This window comes from Aythya marila, assembly GCF_965140915.1.
Source record: "Aythya marila genome assembly, chromosome: 13".
NCBI lineage: Eukaryota > Metazoa > Chordata > Aves > Anseriformes > Anatidae > Aythya > Aythya marila.
This window is the reverse complement of record NC_139054.1, coordinates 8,520,146-8,543,951: the sequence shown is the minus strand read 5'-3', so window position 1 is coordinate 8,543,951 and position 23,806 is coordinate 8,520,146. Positions and strand designations below refer to the sequence as shown.

The 23,806-nt window shown below is 44.8% G+C and overlaps 1 protein-coding gene across 3 annotated transcripts in view; it reads left to right on the top strand.

Moving 5' to 3' along the window:
• DOCK11 (dedicator of cytokinesis 11) overlaps positions 1-23,806 on the top strand; it is an 82,255-nt gene that overhangs the window by 23,505 nt on the left and 34,944 nt on the right. For 2 of the 3 annotated variants that reach the window (XR_014318413.1, XM_082771012.1), the window contains exons 8-30: positions 339-516; positions 977-1,056; positions 1,633-1,716; positions 3,694-3,834; positions 5,618-5,827; positions 6,375-6,497; positions 7,382-7,464; positions 8,502-8,624; positions 8,805-8,881; positions 9,999-10,183; positions 10,286-10,351; positions 10,498-10,590; positions 11,005-11,128; positions 11,818-11,939; positions 12,376-12,462; positions 13,831-13,920; positions 15,379-15,497; positions 17,868-17,937; positions 18,017-18,142; positions 18,721-18,792; positions 19,201-19,347; positions 19,767-19,850; positions 20,279-20,390. Coding sequence is in view for 2 of the 3 variants with exons in the window: in XM_082771012.1 (XP_082627138.1) it covers positions 339-516; positions 977-1,056; positions 1,633-1,716; positions 3,694-3,834; positions 5,618-5,827; positions 6,375-6,497; positions 7,382-7,464; positions 8,502-8,624; positions 8,805-8,881; positions 9,999-10,183; positions 10,286-10,351; positions 10,498-10,590; positions 11,005-11,128; positions 11,818-11,939; positions 12,376-12,462; positions 13,831-13,920; positions 15,379-15,497; positions 17,868-17,937; positions 18,017-18,142; positions 18,721-18,792; positions 19,201-19,347; positions 19,767-19,850; positions 20,279-20,390 (2,596 nt within the window). In the remaining variant the exon portion in view is untranslated. The remainder of the gene's footprint in view (positions 1-338; positions 517-976; positions 1,057-1,632; positions 1,717-3,693; positions 3,835-5,617; positions 5,828-6,374; positions 6,498-7,381; positions 7,465-8,501; positions 8,625-8,804; positions 8,882-9,998; positions 10,184-10,285; positions 10,352-10,497; positions 10,591-11,004; positions 11,129-11,817; positions 11,940-12,375; positions 12,463-13,830; positions 13,921-15,378; positions 15,498-17,867; positions 17,938-18,016; positions 18,143-18,720; positions 18,793-19,200; positions 19,348-19,766; positions 19,851-20,278; positions 20,391-23,806) is intronic. The other variant, XM_082771013.1, reaches the window with a different exon arrangement.

Below are 23,806 nucleotides of genomic sequence, written 5' to 3'. Positions count from 1 at the left end.
TTTCTCTGGCTAAATATTAAAGGTCTAATGACATAGGAAGGAGCTTGCTTCTGTTCCTTAGTGCTATGTCTGTGGTTCAGTCTGATTTTCTTCCACTCTCAGAGTAACTGGCTACTGTGGAACTGCATACTGCTTGATCACTATTGTAAAGCCCTTTGTGATTAACTGCAGGAGAGGTGCTGTGGCAAGGACATTCTTACATTCTAAGTTAGGTGGTTTTTTCCCTGTCATGGTATTTCAGTTCAGGATGCTTTCTGCAGAGAGGAGCCTTGCAGAAGGTACTATGCGGAGTTATTGAGGAAAGTGTAACACAAAGCTTGCCCTTTTTGTTTGTCCAGTGTCCTAAAATGCGCCGCTATGCATTTGAACTCAAGACAATAGATAAATACAGCCACTATCTCGCAGCTGAAACTGAGCAGGAGATGGAAGAGTGGCTGGTAACTCTGAGAAAGATCATTCAGAGCAATACTGAGAGTTTGGTGCAAGAGAAGAAAGATACTGTGGAATCTGCACAAGGTCAGTTTATAAATAAACACCTACCTTCACCATTCTCCAGCAGGATGTGAGCAGCGTGCTTATAAAAGCATATACTTTTCTTTCTGGATTAATCGCAAGAATTGTGGTTGACACAGGATATCATGATGAATGGCTTAGTACAATGTAGACAATAGTCAGAGGAATAAAAGTGGAGAGAAACATGACCCTTCCTCTGGATGGGAAATCCATGGCAGTGTTTCAAGACTCCTGGAAAATTGGATCTGTGCTGAAGTTCTGCTTTGGAAAGACATAGCAGGCTGTTAATAGTACGCTCTGGTACTAGTAATTTATGGAAAAATCTTACATCCTAGAAGTGGAAAAATCTCCATAAACTGTTTCTGTTCTATTGTAGCAAATACTGCAGTATGCTTTCTGGCAGAGGGAAATAAAATGGTGCTTAGGCAGTTGTTTTGGACATCTGTGTTTTTTGTCCTTGCAGATGATGAATCAAGCATGCAAGGAAAATCAGAAAACATCCTGGAGAGCCTAGAGAGAAGCATGCATCCAGAGCTGATGAAGGTATTGTGTTTGTAGAGATCGCTCTCCCTGCCCTATAGCTAGTTCTCTCCACCACATCTGTAACAGGAGTTTCCCTGTGCTTTGACTTCAGCTCTGAGGGAGCTGGGCAAGCACCAAGTGCTGCTGGGGTCTTGGGCGTCTCACTTTCCTGTCCCCAGGATGGAGCTAGGGGAGCTCCATGGTTTGAGGCTGCATGGTGCTCACTCTTAGTGTGGGACCCATGAGGGAGATCCATGCTTACCGAATGAAGGGTTGTCATGGCTGGTATTACTCATTCCTGCTCCACAGGGATGACTGTCCTTGCTATCAGTGCAGAGGGAGTTAAGTGGCAGCTGTCTCCTGCATGATCCAGAGCTCAGTTGCCTCCTCCTCTCTGCTCTCTCATTTAGCAGAGCCACATCATTTTACTCTGACTGTGTGGTGTTGGTAGATATAGCTAGGAAGCTTTGCATTATCTCATATATCACAAAGGGAACCTGAAACATATTCATTTTGTTTTGCTCCCATTCCTTCCAAATAACGAATGTTTGCCTCTGTGTGGCCAGGCAGTAACATCAATGCTTTTCTTTTGCCTAGTATGGAAGAGAAACAGATCAGCTGAACAAACTGAGCAGAAATGATGGAAGACAAAACCTCTTTTCTTTTGACCCAGAAGTCCAGGTAAACATTCCCTTGTTGGCAAATGTGAGGTTTTGCTCCCTTGGCATCATGCCTACCCTGTTCCCTTGCATGGCCACAGCATTTGCCTGTAGAGGCAGTATGTTTTTTGGTGGGTTGGAGAATAGGAGTGCAGCACATGTTCTTTTCAGTATGAGCCAAACAACTTAGATGATAGCTCAAATAAAAGGAGAGCTCATGGCAGCCCCACAAAGGGCCTCCCTCCAGCTTTGCTGGCTTATGTGACGCATCTTGATGTTTCTGGATCCTGAACCCATCATATGGGCCTCTGGGAGGTTCCCATGTTGGGTCAGAAGCTTTAGAAGTGGAGAAATCAATGCACATCTGGAGGAGGGAGCAGTGATCTTAGAGACAATCCTAGGAGCTTACAGGGAGAGCCTCAGTCTTCAGAGAGTTTTTAGATGTGGGGGAGGTACAAACAAAAAACACCATATGCTGTTCTCATGCACTGGAACAGGGGTTCATTGACTATTTGGCTTGTTTTCTTCTCGGCTTTGACCTCTTAGCTGAGCTTTCTGCCAAGGCCCAGGTGTGGGATTTCAGTGGAATGAGCTGCAATTGTTAACATGGATTTAGAGAAGTGTTCCAAGTTGTTTCGTAGTTTCTGGTTTTCCTTCTGGCGTGCTTTGGCTTGTTCACACCTGTGAAAAAAAAACATCCTGGTTTACCAAGGACATGTAATTAGTCTTTAAAAGGTTTGTAAGTTTTTTGTTGTGGTGGTGGTTTTGTTTGTTTGTCTGTTTGTTTTGAAGAGAAGCTTTGAGAAATTTCCTATCTTTTATTCAGATAATAAAAATGGAAATATCATTCAGTGTAGCGTGCAGAGCATCTGAGATGCTTTTTTCCTAACTAAACATTTTGGCTATATTTACTGCCCTCCCTACATAGACAGAGCTCTTCATTATGGCGTGGGCCAGTCAGATCTGCTGTAACATTGGGTATTCAAAATCACTGCCCCAGGCAGTATGATGTATACTTGCATGCTTGTATGCCTTGTGCTAAGCAAACTGGGAGCAGGAACATAGACCTGCAATGCACTTTTCTCATGCAAGGGAAATGGGGAAAACAATGGTAAGAGTTTCCTAGAATCAGATTAACAATTGCAGCCTATTTTACTGAAATTACTTGTTTGTGAGATTTCAGTATCCCAAGTTTGGCATGCAGATTTCTGCAGGATGTGAGGAGGAAAAACTAATAAGACTGTGTCAGATTGTCACTAAGAGATGTGCTGGTATTTAGGGGTGTCTGGTAGCTGTGTGTTCCTGGTGCCCAGGACAATGGGTGTGGTGAAGGCTAAGGGTCTTTTTCTGGTTAATGGTATTTTGGTCATTTATGTATCTGCTTTCTGAGAAGGGCAGACGTTGTGGCACAGACCAGCCATGGGTGTTCTGGGTTAGGAAGGAGGTGATTATAATCAAGGCAGTTTGGATTTCCCAGCCAGCTCTGCAGAGTCTTTGTTGTTGCTAACCATGCCAGTTATTGCTGTGCATCTAGAAATGCCTTCCAGTTCAAGATGTTGTTCACGATCCCAACAGAATGTGCCTTCTCTCTATTTCAGGCACAGGGACCATCTCTTAAACTAGTCAAATCTTCAAAGTGGAAGATACTTTTCTGAGTGTAACGACGGCTTATGTTCCGCTTTCTTCCCCAAGCTCTAAATGGTGTTTGGGAAGATCCCCAGGGTTACAGCAAAGCAGGAAGGAACTGAAATCATTCTGAGGTTTAGTTTTCTGTGCTATACAAACCAGATTGCTAAAAATTGATACATCCCCATGAATTCATGTCTTGAATACATTTGTGTAACATCACCAAATGACACTCATTTGTGAATGTCTTGTAATTTTTACACCACCTAAATGAAAATGGTTAAGATAGTATTGGCTGTAATGTGATCCCTTAACATTATTCAGGAGTATATTTTCTTTTTAATGAGACTACATTTCTTTCTTTGCTGTATAGAGGCTAGACTTCTCAGGGATTGAGCCAGACGTGAAGCCATTTGAAGAAAAGTGCAGCAGGCGTTTTGTGGTGTGCTGCCAGGATTTGTCCCTCAACCTTCTTGCTCAGCTCAATGATCGATCAGAAGGAGGACCTACCAACGTAAGGAGAGCTCTGGCATTTCCTGCTTTGGCATCTTTCTATTCATTGGCCAAAAAAAAAAAAAAAAAACAAACCACAAAACAACAACAACAAAACTATTGTATGTTAATCTGGGTGGATAGAGACATCCCATTCTGTCATAAGCTGTGATGGAACCTGGGCCAGTGGTGTCTGCTGGCCCAGGGTCATTGCAGGATTTGTCTGCCTTGGTATTCTGGAGTTCCAGAATGTGTTTGGGGAAGAAGTTTGTCCTTCCGTGCCTCAGCCTGCCAGGAACTGGGACTGCTGGGAAGCCAGAGGTTCACAAGCATAGAGAACAAGGAGCGTGTCTGCAGTATTCTGAGTCCCTTTGAAAGTCCTGTTGGTAAATGATTAAGCTCCATCTCCAAACCACTCACTGCTGTGTTTTATTTCGTTTCCTCTAATGGCAAGGGATTTCCCTATTCTGAAACCTTCTCCCGAGTCCCAGACCAACAGTGTTCACAGCCACTTTATTGTATGCATTTGTTATTGTGCCAAAGTTGTACCTTAACCTAAAAAGCTCTTCCTTGTATTTTCTGAGCCTCTCGGGTCTGTAGACAGCAATTATATCTCTCCTCAGCCTTTGTTCTGCCAGGCTGAACAGACCAGTCTTTTCTCCCAATACAAGCTCCCTATTATCATGTCCTATACTTGCTGTGGCTGGAGTCAGCCCTTTATGCAATGGTGCCCAGAGCAGCAGATAGCATTGCATGCGAGGGAGACAGCAGCACCAGCTGACCAGTCTCTGCTGATGGTACCTTGTCTGGTGCCTATTAGGACTGCAAAACCTCTTTGTGATAGTTTCACACCGGCAGCTCCCAGTCCATGTAGGATCAGTTAATATACCAGGCTTGTTCTTCTCAGTCACTCCCAGCAGATGAGCACACCACTGATAGCAGAGATTGTTATTTGTACTTAATCAAGCCCAGCATTGGACCTAATCAGCACATTTTTAATATTGATGTAATGCTTCCAAGTTATGTTGTAATGTCTCAGACACACTACAGCCTTATCACAGGCCTTCACTTTTATCCTTACATGGATGCATGCCTGCTGGGGATCTTTGAACTAAAAATATGTGGAATTGCTGCCACTTACGTTGTGCTGTCAAGGTCAATAGCTACAAAGCAAGCTGAGCTTGGTGTGAGACAGCCCTCATCTGTAGAGCACCTCCTGAGATGCAGCTTTTGTACATGTGGTTCCCCAGCAGTGTTAGCCTTGTGTTCAAGCTTTCCTAGCTTGGAGGTGCTTTATACTAACTTTGCTTCTGTGCCCTGGTGTATAGCAGCCAAGGAACGTTTTGTTAATGCCTTGCAGTTGGACAGTCCAGAGCTGATGGACTTGGGACAATGACAAGTGAAGTGTTCTCTAGCATGTGAACATAAACACTCTTAAGTTGCTTTCTTTCTCATTACAAGGGATGAATAATTCACAACGCTAATTGATGGATTGGGGTAATCTTTTCTTCATAACTTCATAGTTTGTCATTTATATAAACCCCTCTACATTGCTAGTTTTTAAAGTAGCTTTGTTTAAATTGACCAGATCAAAATACAAGATGATGAAGGGAAGAAGTGGTTTTATGTATTTATAGAGCAAATAAGCATGGATTATATGAATCCTGGAAAATTCTGGTACACTAAACTAAAGGAACAAACAGATACAGAAGGCAAACCTAGTGGGAAAGGCAAGGAATGTTACTATTCTTGAGCCAGTAGCATGTTGTTTTTGTGTTTTTTTGACACATATATTCAATTTCCAGGTTGAGCCCTTTTTCCTAAGCTTGGCATTATTTGACCTGAAGAATAATTGCAAGATTTCAGCTGACTTCCACGTGGACTTGAACCCTCCATCTGTTCGTGATATGCTGCTGGATGCCTCCACATCTGGGGCAGAGGACACCAAGGGACGTTCACCAGGCGAGAACCTTGTGCATGGAATACCCGAGTCTTGCCTGCGCTACATAAAACGGGTGAAGAACTGACTTTGGCCTCTCATTCTGTGTCTCTATTGAGGTTGTGGCTGTTCAGTAGCATTGTGGTGTGTTCTTATCCATTGTGTGGGCCAGTGCTCGTGAGCTGTCACTGTGAATGGCCATGCTCTGTTGTGAGAGCCATGGTTTAAAAACTACTTGGAAAGATTGCTTCCCCAAGACAGCCATCAGCCATCTCAATTGACCATATTTCTCTCACTTCATCTGCTGAAATGAAAACAGGTCAATCAAATGGAAAAGCAGAAGTCAGCTTTTCTCTGGAGCTGTGGGATTTTGTCATATTTTGTTCAGTGTCGTAAGCTGATCGCCACTTTGGCCTTGCTGGTAGCTATAGGCAAAGTACCAGCTAGAGTTTTTCAAAAGCTGACTGTTCTCAAGCCTTGTGAGCCCCTGTGACCCATCTATGGCAGCAGCCATAGCAGGGTCTGTGTGGACTGTGGCAAGGGATGTGAGACAACTGGGGCCAAACCCAGTGGTGTGAGTAGGGTGTCCCACTGTCTGACAGCCTGCTATTTATTTGTTGTAGGGTGTTTTCTCTGTGACTGACCCACATGTGGAGATCTTCCTGGTGGCCCGCGTGGAGAAGGTGCTGCAGGGCAGCATTACGCACTGTGCAGAGCCGTACATGAAAAACTCGGACCCGGGGAAGGTATTGGATGGGCCCATGGGAGTATCTGCTTAGTGGTGTTGTCTGTTGCTGTGGCGAGTAGCGTGGTCTGAAACATGGATTGTTTCTGCAGCTCTTTAGCTTCTTTCTTGCAAATTCTGATCTTCATCCATTCTGCTACCTGTGCTGTTCCCAGGCTGGCTTCATCTGGGCTTTCCTGGGAGAATCAGCTCCTTCCTCTGGGAGGAGGCAGACAAGTTTTAGAAAGATCCAGGCAGTTGGAGCAGAAGGACTTTCCCCATTACACTGAAACAAAGCAGAGCCTGGTATGGCAGTGGCGAAGTAGGACAATTCATCCCCTGAGAAAGGGGCCACACTGCACAGTGCAACACACAGCATCTCTGACTGGTCATGCCTCACTCCCACTGGGAACAGCAATGTTTTAGTAGCAGCAGAACACAGGCTTCACCCTTTACTTTGCTTGCCCTGCCTTTGTCCTGCTGCATTGTATGGGGGAACTTATGCACATCTTTGTTAATGAGGGGCTCTGGTCCTGCTGTGCGTCAGCTCCACGTGGCATGCACAGAGACTGATGCTGCCTTGCTGCAGCCAACCAAACTTAGTCCCTGGAAAATTGACGTGTGGAATACCTGGTATGTGATGGCATTCCCTCTGTGCACTTTGTAAGCTACACAGCATGACTGTGCTCACGACATGTTTGTTACTGCTTTGCAAAAGTAATAAATGTGCATGGTGTGAAGTGACAAAAGATCTTGTATTGACTGCTCGGGCAGTGTTATGCCATGTGCCTGCAAGGCTGTGCATTGTGGAATACAGAATGTCTTCTCAATTCTTTCATCCTTTATTCTTTCTCCACTGGTGTGGAAGCAGTGGCACATGCTCACCTTCTCTCTTGTGTTTTGCAGACAGCCCAGAAGGTCCATAAAGTGGCCAAGCAGGTGTGCAGCCGTCTTGGGCAGTACAGGATGCCCTTCGGCTGGGCTGCCAGGTTAGTTGCCTTGGACTGTGCTTTGGCTGGTATGGGAGCTTCTGCTGTAAGTTATTTGGGACATCATTAGGCTGAGTGGGCAAAGGGCCAACTTGCTGAAGTCAGTGACGTTGCATGGAAGCAACAGGGGGCAGAATCTGGCTCTGACTCCCTAGGCAGAACGTGGATTGGCCTGAAATACTCTATCTAGAATTAGAAACAAAATATTAAATAGTAAACAGTTCTGGGAAGGCAGTAACCTTCCCGCTGACCTGCAGTTACTGATTTCAAGGCAGAACATTCCTGGAGATGGATTACCCAGTCCCATGCTATTGCGGGAATTGGTGTAGAAATTACTTCCTGGCACCATGCATTCCCAGGGAAAGGATAAAAGTGGAGACCTCCTGGCCTGATGGTGGCAACCAGCTTTGACTCTGCTTTAATTAATGTTCTTGGGAATGACCAGAGAATAGTGATCCTATTCCCTCACTGTTACCAGTTTATGTGACTGATAAAGTACATTAGTGGTAATTCCCTTAAAACTCACATCAGAAGAAGGCCCTACAGGCAAGTTCCACCCTTTGCCTCTGCCTCCTGTTGCTAATTGCCATTTGGTGGTGAAGCAAGTGACAGTAATGATATGGGAACACCAGGTGATTGTCATGGTAAGCAGGTATTTGGTGGTGTACAGCTTGCAATGTGTATTCCTGAGCTGGATTTTCCTGTAAGGAAAATACTTTACTACTCAGTATTAGTGGAAGGGGATTGAAGGACATTTATGACTGCAGAATAGATTTGGAGCTGGTCTGGGTGTGTATTTCTCACCTGGCTTGAGAGAAGAGGATGGTGTCCTGTGCAATTCTATGTGATGTGGTGCATTTCAGACTGTGTGGGGTCTAAACACCACATGAGGATGGGAGAGTGATCATGAGGTCTGGAGGTGATCAGAGCAGTCACTGTCCAGAGAACCTCTTGCCTGATAAATTCCAGACTGTCAAAGACCTCAGATGTCTGCATATTTACCAACACTTAGGAAGTGTGTCTGTTCTTTTCTGCAGACCAGTTTTCAAAGACTCCCAGGGCACTCTCGATGCTGAAGGAAAATTCTCACCTCTGTACAAGCAAGACAGTGGCAAACTCTCAAATGAAGATATGCTGAAGCTTTTAGCAGAGTATAAGAAGTAAGTGTAAGAGACTGGTGCAGAGGCTGAGCAGGCATTTTAATATACATTTTTAAACAGTAAGTGTAAGCATGAGATGACATTTTCTAAAATACTCAGGAGGTAACAAAAAGCCCTGCTGATGTGTTCATCACCTGAATGTTCAAGATTAGTAGTCTTGTTCCTTTCTTCCTAATGCAGACCAGAGAAGACAAAACTACAGGTCATTCCAGCCCAGTTAAATATTGTCATCAAAGACATCCCACTGGACTTCACAAGTAAGGATCTTGGATCTGAAAATAAATATTGGTGGTGCTAGCCTCAGGAATTAGCACTTATATGGGGAGTTTTTCTGTTTCATTATCAAGAATATCCTGGGGTTGCAATAAGAAATGAGTAATTCGGGACAACTGCTGACTTGTACCTCTTTCTGATGGATTCTTTGGAGTGTTGTGGTTCAAGTGCAGAGGTTTACCAGAGGGGTGCATCTGCTTTGCAGCTTGATTGTCACATCCTAAATATAAAGGAAGCCACCTGCCTGCTTTTGCCATTATTATTACGCCAGACTTCTATAACACCAGAGGGCTTCACAAACATGCTCAGTGTGATTGACTCTTCACACTCATGATGTGTTCAGTGTCACCCCATGGGCCTTTGCCAGCTCCCATCATGGGTTCTGTGATCCAGTCCCCTGTCCAAAAGGCTTTTCTGGCAGCCTTTTTTAATGTTTGTGAGCACCATCACTTGAGCTGACCTCTCCCTCATGATGGATGTGAGTCTTGGTGAATTAGGTGGGGATTATGCACAGGTATTCGCAGGCAAACTAACCATCAAGCATCTTTCTGAAGCAGAGAGTCAAGGACTGACATAGTAGAACCGATGCATTTTGAGAAGTCAGTCTCAAGTCATCATTTCAGTAACCTGTCTGTTTCAGTTAGGTAGCATTTGCATGACTTATAAAACAGTAACTTAACAGGTCGTATTTTTGGGAGTCTCAGGGTAGAGGTCTTGGGCAGAGCAGCCATCACTGCCCAGACGTGGGTGGGCCACAAGGCCCTTCAACTTTGCCCAGAGCTGCAGCAAAGTGCCACTTCTGCAGTCCTCTCTGGCAAGGAGAACGGAGCACCGTGGTGCCTGTGTACCCGTCTTTTCTCAGTAATGCTAATGCAGATGGGGACCTCAGATGTCACATAATCAGGAGGAGAATTTTCCCTTAATTGTTTCTGTGAGAGTGGGCCAAGCCCCACTGCCTGGTCACACACGACCCTCCAGTATGGAGAGAACTGAGTGCTCAGGAGCAATGGCAGACTTTCAGACCACAAATTTCCTGTCACATAAACTGTACTTCCCATGTTTTTGGGGTGTGTGCTCATCCAAGCTTTTCTTCTCTTCTAGATTGTGTCACAGCTTCTTATATTCCTATAAAGCCTTTTGAGAAGAGCTGTGAGAACATTGCAGTTGAAGTGGAGGAGCTTGTCCCAGAAGTTGCAAAATACTGTTATCCCTTCACTGTCTACAAAAACCACCTTTATGTCTACCCCTTGCATTTGAAGTATGAGAACCAGAAAGTGTTTGCAAAGGTGAGCAAACCAGAGAACAGGCTGCAGGCAGACTTGGTGGGCTTTGGGGTGATGCTGCTGACCTGGAGCAATGGCTCATCTTTCTGTTCTTCCCCATTCCAGGCAAGGAATATTGCTGTCTGTATTGAGTTCAGGGATTCAGATGAAGCTGATTCCAGGCCGTTAAAGGTGGGTACTTGTTATTTCTAGGAAACTGTGACTGCCATTTGCTCACTGCTGTGCTGTCCATATGCCAGCCAAATTGAACAGGACGGTAGGAAAGCACTTTTAGGGTGGCAACATCTCTGAATCCAGTTTCTCATTTGTACTTCCAGTGTATATATGGCAAACCTGGAGGCAACCTCCTGACAGCAAACGCATACGCAGCTGTGCTGCATCACAACCAGAGCCCAGAGTTCTACGATGAGGTAAAGCAAAATGGTGGGAAATAATTGATTTGCCTGGGTGCTACAAAGCCAAGCAGCTTTTCAGGATTTTTCCAGGGCTGGGTGAAATATTGAAAATGGAAAAAACAAAACCACCAGCCCTTTTCCCCTTTGCGCCTCAGTATAAGAGCCCTGCAAAGCAAGAGACTTTGTCAATTTTTAATGCAGGTTTGTTTTCTGCTGTCTTTACTGTCACGCTTTGTGCACTCCAATCACACACCCCCATTAATAACTAATGTGCAAATGTGATGAAAGTGTTAGCCAGGAATTATCTTGGATGAGTAGGAATGTGTCTTGTGTAACTGCAAAAAATGTAACATTTGTGAAATAAAATAGAACTTAAAATACTACTCCATGATTAAAAATACAGTCTTATCTATCATGATATCATTTTAGATTAAAATTGAGCTTCCAATTCACCTCCATCAAAAGCATCATTTGCTTTTCACCTTCTATCATGTCAGCTGTGAAATTAATACAAAGGCAACATCAAAAAAACAGGACACCGTTGAAACTCAAGGTATGTTCACTGCTTACGTTATTTCTGTTGAAGTTTAAGAGTCCAAGATAAAATAAATGTAGACATGTGAAATGTATGTCTAGACGCACAAATGTAGCTTATCTGAATTTTGTTTTTAGAAAGCAACCTAAGACAAATTGTGGGTTTAAACTGTATCTCACATTTCTCATATCTCTGTGGGTTTAAACTAAATCTTATATTTTTGCTGCAATGTGGCAGCTATTTCTGCACGTTCTTGATTTGGCTTGTGTGAACAGGACTACAGTCAGTCAAGTCACTAACAAAAACTTGGCACAAAATCAAAGCCTCCAAGGTTGGCTGCCAACACTAGGCACATGTAAGAGACTGAGTGTACTGAAGTCCCGCTGGTTGGGATGCTTCTCCATCCCGCCAGTCCTCAGACAACTGATGGACCCTTGTCCTTGTCACGGTGCTCACAGCTCACACATCATTTCTGTTCCTCAAACCCACTCCTTATCCTGGTTGAGCACTGTCTTAATGTTGTTCACTGAGTCTTCAGGTAGAATATGTTTTAGCAAGGCTGACATGATCGATCCCAGCCTGTTTGAAGCCACTTGCACTACTCTGAGTTGGATTTTCTTAGGGTGAGAGACAGCTCCTTTTGGAGCTTGAGCTAACCATGTATCACTGTGTGTCTGTTAACTTTGGTCCCTTGGTTGCCTCTGCAGTGGGGTACGCCTGGGTCCCGTTGCTGAAGGATGGACGGATTGTCACCCTGGAACGGCATTTGCCTGTTTCATCCAACCTTCCACCTGGGTACCTGGGTCTCGGGGACACAGAGTCACGAAGGGTAGGGCGGATATTTAAAATGGATTAAACATAGAGAAAATCTGAGTTTTTTTTTACCGCTGTAAGTTCTTGCCTTGTGCTTGTGCTCTGAATGGCTGGAAAGATCCTCACAGGAGTGTAGCCCCCAAAGCTTATTATTCAAAGGGGTGGGAGATGGGACACTTTCATTCCACTTTCTGTGATTGTATAGGTTGCAGATCATATTTCTGTGACTGGCTGGACTGGGCTGTTGTACATGGTGCAGCTCAGGACAGTAGGCATATGCTCTGCATGCATGTTCTCATGTGGACCCCTCTGCTCTGCCGTGGCTGCAGTCGTGTCACTGGGGGTCCCCGTTCTTCCACCCCAACCTTACCTTCTGAGCAGGTGCCTGCCCGCACAGAACCACCTTCCCTTCACAGTCTGAGGCCAAGTGCTTCAATGTTGTCTGTTCACAGCAGTCCAGCGTGGATGCAAAGTGGGTGGATGGAGCAAAGCCTCTCTTTAAAATCAGAATCCACTTGGATTCAACCATTTACACCCAGGTAAGTCAAACATCTTGTCCTTGTAGACTTTCAACACAAATGCAGAGGAAGCAACTGTTGTATCTCTGCTGCTGCTCTGCTGTAGGTGCTGTGGGAAAGAGGTACCCATGTTTGCAGAGCAGCACTGAGATACTTCCATAGCAGGGATTACTTGTAGGGGTCTGCTGCTTAGTCTAGATTTGATGAGACAGCTGTGGGAGTGAATGAGCCCTGGGAGGTGCTGATGTTTTCTTGGCCAGTTGTGCTGTAGCTGGCAGGACAAGGGAAACATCTGAGAAAAAAAAAAAAAAAAAAAAAAACACAAACGAGAGGCAACAGACACAAACTGAAGCACAGGAGATTCCGGCTGAATATGAGAGGGCACTTCTTTACTGTGAAGGTAACAGAGCATTGGAACAGGTTGCCCAGAGGGGTTGTGGAGTCTCCTTCTCTGGAGATATTTAAAATCTGCCTGGATGCCATCCCGTGCAATGTACTCTAGGTGATCCTGCCTAACAGGGGTTGGACTAGATAATCTTCAGAGGTCCCTTCCAACCTTGCCCATTCTGTGACTATGAAATAAGTTGCTTCAATGATGCAAAAGAGAAAAGAACTGGTGGAGATGGGAGATTTTTCCCAAATTATAGACTGTACATTGACTTAAAAAAAAAAAAAAAAAATCTGACAACAGCAGACACTTTTCACAAGTGAACAAGAATCCTCATTTCCCTTTGAAACCAGTTTAGGCTGTTTTACCTAGTCCTCAAGAGTTTTTTTTGACTTATGGTGGTGATGGACTTCCCCAAGTTTCATGTGATGTTCAAAGATCCCAAGCAAATGCTCCAGGGCACCTCCTGTCTGTACTGCTGATGCGGAAATGTACTTGGCAGGGCTTGTTGTCCTGTGCTGGATGGGATCGGCTGCATTTACATTCACTGCAACTTCTTATAAGCATCAACTAAACCTGTTTTAAGATCTTACTGATTCTGTACAGAACTAAGAGCAGCACAGTATCTCTACAGCCCTTCAAATTGCATTCCCAGATGCATTTCAGGGTTCAATAACCCAGTAATTACATTTCACATTGGAAGAGGAGGGAAGGAAACAGAGAAGCACAGGAAGGATCTGAGGTCTGCTTCAGATGGACTGCAGGAGGACAGTGAGGCAGATAGCGAGGCAATATGAAAGAGTTGCAGCTGTGCTGTCGTCCTGGGGGGTGGCAGCTGGGGACCAGGAGTGCCACTGCTAGTGACAGGAGCCTTGTTAGAAATGTACGTGCTCCTGGCCCTCTGCTGCAGGTCTGTCAGCAGAGTTTCACGTGTAAGCTGGAAAGTAGGGGCAGGCAAAAACTGAGGCTGCTGCACTGAATTTACTTTTCATCTCTTCCAGGACATGCACTTGCACAAATTCTTCCAGTACTGCCAGCTGGTTCAGGCGGGAGCTAAGGAAGTCCCTGGAGAGCTTGTTAAATACCTAAAGGTGAACAGTGCCTGTCAGTAGGTTTTGTTTATGTTTTCTGGACCATCAGTAAATATCCAGAGCCATGTTCTGTAAGAACACATGCTCACTGCAGTGCTGGGACCAGCACATTGTGCAAGGTCCTTACCTTTGCTTACTGACACAGCTGTCTGCTGTCTGTGTGCTGCTTCCTGCTGCTTTTCCCAGTAGAAGAAACATGTAGTCAGCATTGCTCTGCCATGCTCATGCCAAACCCTCCTCTGGATAGGCTCACACACTCCTCTGCTGCTGCTGTAGATCTGATTTAAACTTTTAAAACTGTAGCATGATTTCTTGTTTTCACCAATTTATCCATTCAAAACAGGATTATTTTTTTCAGGCTGAAAAAAAAAATCTGTGAGATTGTAACTCAGTGAAGTTTGACCACAGATGACCTGTGACCCAGACCAAGCTTTTCAGCACTTGCTGCAGCATGAGTAAGGGCCTCGGAGCAGGTCCAACAAAAGCTTCTGTAGGGAATATATTTCTTGGCTGTTTACTGTTCTTGTTTCCTTCCATAACTGCCTGTTTTTGAGATTGCTGCTGTAGCAACAACTCCATTTCCAGTGGTGAGGATTTATCATCACAAAGTTACTGGGTGTGTTTCAGATAGCATACAAATATTTTAAGTAGTAAAAATAATTGCAGGTTTGAAGCCAAGCACTAAGAGAAACTGTTGCCCTGACCACATTGCAGCCTGCAAGCAGGGAAACATTTCTATGCTAGGCACAAGTGGGGGCTTCTTACCACTGATATATCAGTAATTTCAGTCATTTTAATACCCACATACAGATTTCAGAACGTTTCTTTAGATTTGCGGATTTGAAAACCGAAAATGAAACACACTGTCCTTCCTAGACTCATATCACGAGATTCGGGCAAAAGAGATTTATGAGACAGGTGAAGGGTGTGTACAACAGATGATCTTGGCTTTCACCAAGTCACTTAAATCCCATTTCCAATAGCAAGCTCTGCCCTTTAGATAAAAGTCTTACCACAAGTTATCAGGCATCAGTTTTCTGTGCTTCAAAGACATTTGTGAAAATGGTACTTAGTCACATCAAAAAACTGTCAAAAAGGGTGAGAAGAGTTGGAAGCAAACCTTCAGCCTTAAATTCTGGGTTACTAGGGTCAAACTGTAGCATGTGACCTCTAATTAAGTCATAGCTGCCTGGGCACATCTGAGAGGAGGATTAATACCTGCCATGAGTGATTCATGTCGCTCCCTGAAGGCACGCAGCTGGAATCTGTCAGCTGAAAGGCAGGCAGTAAGTAGTGCTCTGGGTCCAAGTTCTCCTGTCCTCTGGCAGGCTGAAGCTCAAACCCCGAAGCATTTGCTAATGCCTGTCATATTGGCACAGAAATGTCTGTGCACTATAAATATTTAACATCTGCAAAATGTTGAACTAAAAGTGTCTGTATTTTGAACATTTGTTTTAGTGTTTGCACGCCATGGAGATCCAAGTAATGATTCAGTTTCTACCTGTAATTCTTATGCAACTATTTAGAGTCCTTACAAATGTGACCCAGGAAGATGAAGTAGCTGTCAACTGCACCATGTGAGTGTCTGGTAAACCATCTGTCTTTCTTCAGTTGCAAACGCAAAGCCACAAACTACAGTGCAAGCCCGGGTGTGGTTTCACAGCACAGGGAGCTAAGTGACAGCGCTCGCTGTCCACTGCTGCGTGGTCGCACGGTCATGCAGTGGAGCACCAGACGCTGTCTTCCTCTGGCACAGGCAAATGGCATGAGGCAGTGTGGGGCCCTTTTCCTGGGAGCTGAGAAGGAGTGCTGGTGATGGCGAGGAGGTGAGGGGATGCTTAGGCAAGTGATTTCAGGGAAACCATCCTGATATTTTGTCACTCGCTACGAGAAATATAATTAGCAGTAGTCCTAGGTGACATCTGTGGTGAGGTATCCTAGTGCAGCACCTGGAACCTAGGGTTTGGATTTTCTCCTCCCCACCACTTCGTTTGACTCACAGGCTTCGTTCTGGAGGTTTCAGACCTCCCTTCAGCAGTCGGGCAGGGTTTGCTGGAGGGGCTTGCTGCTGCCAGGGAAGCCGGGTACTGGCATGCTGAAATGTTCATGGGTGCCCCAGCTGTCGGTGGTGTCACCATGGGTGGGAGCTTGAACCCCAAAAGCCCCATGGAGCGGGGTGCTGCCTCCCTGGAGGCTGCCTCAGGCAGTCCCTGCCCAGCTGTGGCAGCAGCCCCCAGAGGGCAGTGCTGCCTAGCGCCTGGCTGCCGTGCCGCTGCTTCCAAACAGAGCAAAAGGTCTGAAAGTGCCTTTCAGTCCTGCCTCTGGTCACCATGCGCATAAACCGAAGGATGTGTTAAAAACATGCATCTTCCTCCTATGGCTCTTGCTCCGTAAAGTGCTGCAATGCCTAGGGGAATGCTGGATGCCGCTGCATGGAGGGCTTGCTCCGACTGCAGGAAGAACTGTGCATCCACATATCAAACGCCTCTTGCTCTCGTCAAACCAAAGATCAGAGACAGCCCTGGTTCCCCAAGGATATACATCCCATTGCAGTCGCAGTCCTGGGTTGAAGGTGCGGGGACTGCTTCTGTGCCAAGCACTCTCCCATTCTGCTCAAATTGCCAGAGGACAAGGACAGGGGAATAAGTGACCCCACAGCTACCTTCTGGGTGACCAGCTCCCACGTTCAGCTCCACAGATCTGTACAAAGTTTGGCCTGATCCTTTCCTGTTTGTCAGTAGTTCTCTGTTAATGACAACTGCTTTCTTATCCAGGGTTTCAGAGTGGAATTTAAAACCAGCCTTATCTGATAAGCGGCTTGTAAACTCCTCTCTGTGGTTTGGCCTATGGGGTCTATGACAATGTGCAACAGTTTGTTGTTCCCTCTGACTTGAACTGGAATGTAAATTCCTGATGCTGGCTGGGGAAGCCAGGCACTTGCTGCCTTCATCAACTTCCTGGAGTGCTTCCAGAGGGCTGGCATGTTCTTCAGGGGTTGTGTATCCCCAGTGAACTGCAAGACAGCAGCCTGAAAATAATCTAGCACACGTAACAAGGAGCAAGGGAGGATACAAGTGACATCAATTCAGTAAAAAAGAGCCTTCAAAATTAATACATTTGGAGGAACCAGGAAGATATAACAACCATGGAGAATTTTTCTCCACTTCTCAGCAGAGATCTTTTGTTGTTGTTGTTTTGTTTTTGTTTGTGTTGTTGTTTTTTTTTTTTATTGATTTTTCAGATTTGGTGTAGTGTTATGGTTGTTAGAAATCACTCTTATTAGCATTAGGAAAAAATTCACAATGAGGACAGACTCGACACACAATAAGCTGTATGATGTGGATGAATTGGTGGTGTGCAGAAGATGAAATTTGGCTCCCTCTTCATGTAGAGATCTGGATATGCATCTTGTGTTGGGTGACACCAGCCAAAGAGAACTGGCTGCAGAGCAGATGAACTTCATATTTTCATTTTTGACTTATCTAACCCCTGAATGTTGTTCAGGTGCCTAACGCTCACTGCAACATGGGTTTAAGGATCTGCAGACTTTAATCCTGGTATGCACAGAGGCTAATGAGTAGAAGATATCCTCCACAGAGAATCACTCCACCTCACCTCCTTGTGTAGGGAGCATTGAACATTGAAGGTAGCTGGTCAAGGTGACACCTGGTCCAGTCCAGCATCAGGATAAAAAGCTTTGGGTGCTCAGCTCTAGGTGCTCTGTCGATAGATTGAGCTATGGCAAGGATGGTGCAGCCACAACAACTGTGAGGGACGCTGGCCTGCAAGTACTGTCTGGAAAACCAGGACCTTTGCAGCAATCAGACCTTGCCAGTGTTGAGGCTTTGGGGGTTGAGCAGGATAGGGCACAGCCGGTGTCTGCTTTCATGAGCTGGAGGAACTTGCCCTCGCGCTGCATGCTGAACACAAACCACATTTCTCCCCAGGGTTCTTCTGCACATAGTGTCCAAGTGCCATGAAGAAGGCCTAGACCACTACTTGCGCTCCTTCATAAAGGTCAGTCATGACATACCATTCTGTGAAACTCCCTGGTGGGAGCAGGCACACCACTGACATTGTTCTTCTTGCCTTTCAGTACGTCTTTCGAGCTGAGAAACCCAGTGTTGCACAGGCGAAGATGACCCATGAAATACTGGTCCTTTCCATGGCCACGATTTTGAAACAATCAGCAGATTTTCTAGCCATCAATAAGCTACTCAAGGTGAACTGCTGGTAGTATTTGGCTGCCAAAGGTAGAAGGGGATCGGGAATAAAAGGGGAAAAGGGGATCTGGAATAAAGCCCAGCATTTCCACCCATCCAAGCCCACTAAGGAGCAAAGCTACCAGGGCAGCTCCCTGTATCCACATCCTTGAGGTTCTCCCCTTACAACAGAGACAAGTCCTCGCAGAGGACTTGCCTGTGTTAAGGTTCATGGCCAGACACAGCAAAGGGCTTTCCACTTTGCCAGTTTTATGTTTTTTCTTCATGCCATACGTGGGAATCAAACAGTTCCTGCCCTTCTGGGTAGGATTGCACCTTAAACTCTGCTGGCTGCTTGCAGAATGCCTTGGGGTGCAGAGGGATGGAGCTATTCTCACCCCAAGGCTGGCAAGACTCCTCCAGGTAGCACAGCATGCTTCCAGATTGCTTCCCATGCCAAGCTGGCTGTGCAAGCACAGCCGTGCTTACAAAATGTCATTTGATTGCGAACTCTATCTCCCACACTGCTTCTTCCCCAGATAGTCAAGCATGTTCAGTCCTGCTTAGAAAAAAAAATAATATTCTTTGTTTGTTCTAGTACTCGTGGTTTTTCTTTGAAGCACTGGCAAAATCAATGGCAATATACTTACTGGAAGAAAACAAAATCAAGGTAAAAATGAATTTGTTCAATGCTGCATTACAGAGCTGTCACAAACTAATTCTCCTCCATTTTTTTAAATGAAAAACTATGTAATTCTTTATTTAAAAAAAAAAAAAAAAGACAAGCTGAATGGCTAGCCAGATCATTCCTTTTTTTTCTTTTCCTCTTTTCTCTTTCTCATTCTCTTTCGTAATTTAAAAATTCCAGATCTCCCTGTGGCTTGTGCAGCCTTTCTTTTCTATTACAAGCTACTGTAGTTTCAGCCACAGCTTTTTTTTGTGCCAATGTTTTATTAGGAAGCAACATAAACAAATATCAAAAACATAAACAAATGTTGAAGGGAACTTGTGCCTGTGCTCAGTTCTCTCCCAGCTGCTTGCCTGCAGCACTGAGTGTACGACATGCTTTTGGTTTCAGCTGCCCAGGGGCCAGCGGTTTCCTGACTCCTACCAGCATGCCCTGCATTCGCTCCTGCTTGCCATCATTCCTCACGTGACCATACGCTATAACGAAATCCCTGAAGAATCCAGGAATGCCAATTTTAGCTTGGCTAATTTCCTGAAGGTCAGCAGTTTCTTTCATTCTCCCAGGCTTTAAAAAAAAAAAAAAAAAAAGTAACAAGCAAACAAATATGTTTTTAGTGTCTCATCTCTCAGGTTTCTTCAGTGATGAAAACTCAAGAGATTAGCTTTCCTAGGAAAGAAACAATCTCTTTCTGAGAGACTATGATGCTGAATGTTATCTAGGGTTTTCAGTCATGACTAGAAACGGTTCAAAACCTGAGATGAAATATGCATGTTCTCATTTTAAATATTTCTGTTCTCCACTGGAGACTTAAGTGAGGTCATCCAAATAATTTCAGAGAAACAGGATCAAGCAAATTGAGACCCAGAGGATTAAATCTGGCTGCTGGTGGGATGGTAGCGTGGAGATGATTGCTTTCTTCTTTAATGATTGGTCACATGCCACTATGTTTTCTGCAGCGTTGTTTGACCTTTATGGACAGAGGATTTGTTTTTAACCTGATAAATGATTACATTTCTGGATTCAGCCCAAAAGACCCTAAGGTATGTAGTGCATTTCTTGAAAGGTGGTTTGTGGTTGTACTTGTCTACCTCAGCCCAAGCTCTGCAGTGACTATTTCATACCACGCCTGGAGGCCTTTTAGACACTATTCTTGCAGAGCTTTCTGTAGGCAGAGACCTCTCTGTCTAGGCTGAGAGCCTCTATGCAGCTAAGCTTTAAAACAATATAAAGAGCCAGAACTAAAGGAGGAGCTGGTTAACGGTCTGGATGAAAAAGGTAAAGAAATCCCAAGTGACAGTTGCATGCAGTGATGCTTAAGAGGAAATCACAAAAATTGGTCAATTATTACTGAGTTCACCAAATGGTATTTGTATTCCTCGGTCTTTGTATAAGAAACACAGAACTGGAAGCAAATAAGTCAACCTGAAAACATATTTTTTGTTTGTCTATTTGTTTGTTTTTTCCTCAGCTGCTGGTTGAATACAAGTTTGAATTTCTTCAAACCATTTGCAATCATGAGCACTACATTCCTCTGAACTTACCAATGACCTTTTCCAAACCCAAGCTGCAGAGAATTCAAGGTATGTCCTTTCTCAAGGGACAGGCTAGAAAGCCATAATCTGTCATTCTCGATGGCCTCAAACCAGACATAACTTACTTTACTGTCAAGGAAATTTATGTCTGAGTTAGCCTTATTTACATTAACCTTGGGAAAAGATGCTGCTCTGGCAGTATTGCCTTATTGGGCTCCAGAATGGTCTGCAATCAGTCCTTCCAGTATTTTCTATGTTTAAATTCACAAGGGATTCACAATATCTAAAACAAATTGCCCCAATTTCAGTAAATACAAGTTGTACACGTGTAATCCTTAGTTTCTACAACTGTCAGTGTCCCCTGAGAAGTATTGTTTCTCATCAATCAGGGCCGTAGTGAATGGAGATAAAAGAGAAAAGATTGCATTTGCTGTTCTGCTGCCAGCCCTCTTTATGGCCACAAGAAGGTGATTTAGGTTGCTTTCTGCTTTCATTTTGAACACAAGTATAGCTGTGCACAGTGCATTCAAGCTTGTTCTCAAGCCTGGGCTGAAGGCAGTCAGCAGAGGACTTGAGCCCATGCCAATCCTTAGTGCACAGCATGGATGTATGTGCCATGGCACCATCACGCATTCAGCCTGCTTTTGTAGTCACACCATGTCCCCTTCAGTCCTGATGTTGCTCACCACAGGACAGATGTGGTTTGCAAGGGCCCGAGCTGAGGTGCTGTATTTTGTGTTTGTATTTGGCTGCAGCTGGGCTACTGATGATGGTAGGAATGCACAGTGCTGGGCCCAGAGTGCCTCACTGGCATCCTAAGATTGTTATAGACATAGCCTCATGCTCTCTGGGTCCTGATTTCGTATCTGTGCTAGACAAATGTAGTGAAAATTGCCAGATCTGGGTGCTAATAACCTGGCCAAGACAAGTACCAGAGAGGAAGGTGAGGCTTGGGATTTCCTATGTGATTTCCACAGGGATTTATTTTGTTGGAGATGAGGGAATGTTTGGCTGTGCCTCCAGAAGCAGCCATGCAAATCCCAAAGGGGTTAGGTTCCCTTTGCATCCTGGTGGCAAAAGCAGCAATAACTCAGGTTTCCTTTATTCTGGTATGTTTCTGACTGCTCTGAGTTTTGTGGGCCAGGTGCTAACACTGGTGTACACTTACATCAGTTTGGCTACTTGCCTGCCATAGTTTTAACAAAGAGCATTGCTAGAAATGGCTGAGAAACAGAAAAACACACAACCACAGTGCCTCCCCATTGCTTATTAGTGGCATGATAACATAACAATGCTCTCTCATAATTAACATTCACTTTTGCGTTGCTTTAACTGAAAAGACATAAGAGCAGGTCACCTTTCCTCTTCTGTTTTACTGTAACTGGGACCTGACAGTTGAGATTTTGCTTTTAAAATACCCTCAAGTAGCAAAGTGTCTTTGTGGTACTGCCTGTGCTATGCTTGCCGTGGTAGAGGCATAGTGGTACATCTCCATTGCAGACTCATCTGTTTTCAAGGACAGAACTGTAATTACAGGAGACAGTGGGCTCAGAGGTTGGGAACTATGATGTGCGTATCACCAAGGAAATGTCCTGCTGGGGAGCCTCACGTCTGTCTCAGCTTAATTTGAACAAAGACAGGGGACATGCCCAGCCCCCTAGTACTCTGTTCCTTGGGGAAAAAAAAGGAATAGCCTCCAGGAAGATGGAAAAAGAGAGCTTCTGCAGCAGAAGCTGGTATAGATGGGGCTGCAGGCAGAGCACATCCCAGTGGGCTAGAAGACTGTATCTTGGAGCAGTTTCTTTGAAACATCTTAACTGATGAGAGGCTGGTAGCTGGTCTGCATCCCTATTGCCTCTCCTTGGGGACTTGTGTGTTTCATCAGCCAGAGCAAACCACCAAGCCTGTCCTCAGTCAGCAGCACAGAGTTGTTTTTGCAATCTTTTGATAGCAAAAAAAACCAAGAGATTGACAGAAGTTGGAAGTTAAGCAAGTAGCTTGTAAAAATATTAAAACGTGACGTACTCTCTAATTTCTTCAAGATGTGTTTGCTTTTGCTGTCTTTGATGGTCCCTTTTCTTTTTACCCACAAATTGGATTATTTTTTTTTTTATTTGCTGGGAAACAGTTCACTTCAGTGGATAGGTCCAGCTGGTGTAACTGAAACCTCTAATGTCAAATTAAATATACAACCTCCAATCAATTAGCTTGCATCCAACTAATGAGATTACCATGATGTGTGACACTTAGGCATTTACTAACATGACTAACAATGAAAGCGAGATAATAGTTCAGATTGCTTTCTTTTTCCTCTGAATCAGATTTTCACAAACCAATAAATGCTACTTATGAATCAACCAATTTAAAATTATGTTTTGCATAGGACAAAGCTGTTGGTACCCTTTGGCTGGGATTTTCAAAGCTGTGTGTATACACCATGCATAACCACAGAAAAGCTTTCATACTTGTGGGGCTTTCAAAAACATCTGAGCTGAGCACACAGGTTTTGTACCCTTTGGGGGAGGAATGCAGAACTTTGAGGTTATCCCTTGAGGCTTAGTGCTGCAATGCAACAGTCAAACGGTTGTCTGTTGTGGGTCTGATTAGGCATATGGGCTGCCCAAAAGAGATAACGGTGTCAGGGTAAGGTCATTTGTAGCAGGCTGAGCGAGCATGCAACCCACTCTGAAATCTGTGTCTCAGTCGCTTTTCTGCTGCATTACCCAGGCAAGTCAGTGAAATTGATGCCTCATCTTTGTTGCACTCGCTCCTTTGATCACAGTATAGATACAGACTGAATCTATGTGAGATGCAGAGCGTGCGTTAACCAAGTTGATTAGGTACTGAGCTGCCTTTCTCCTGGTAGTCAGAGCTGCTTCTAATCTGTGCTGAGTGTTTGTTGTTGAGAAGCTAATGGAGTCTCTCAACTTCTGGCAAGCAGCTTCCTGGAACCCTGCCCTGGTTCCCGGGTCCTTGCAGCGGGGCTGGAAAGCCTGGCTGTGTAAACTGCTGGAGGATGCAGTAGAGGTCACTTGGCACCACGTCCTTGTTTGCATCCCTCATCCCAGCAGAGCCTCTGCTCTGCTCTCTAACCCTGGTGACAAGGAATGCAGGTTTCACAGAGGATGTGGAACAAGTTGCAGAGATGGCACTACCAGAGCTGGACGACTGTGATAACCATGCAGTCTCCTTACCGCTCTCGCAGCTGCACTGTGGAGCTTAGTGCCTCTGCTGCCTGGGCACTCCAGGAATTTGTAGGGTCACATGGAGTGAGGAAGGAGCCTGTCAGCTCCCAGGCAGTAAGTCATGCTGTCTTTCCCTCTTTCACCCATCTCTGACTTTGCAAATTAGTCCTAATCCTTCATTTAGCTGCGGCTGAAATACTGAGGGCCACAATTAACAACTAGTCTGAGCTGGAAGACGCCAAGTTCTTTAATATAACTTAACTCAGTGGTGAAAAAAAC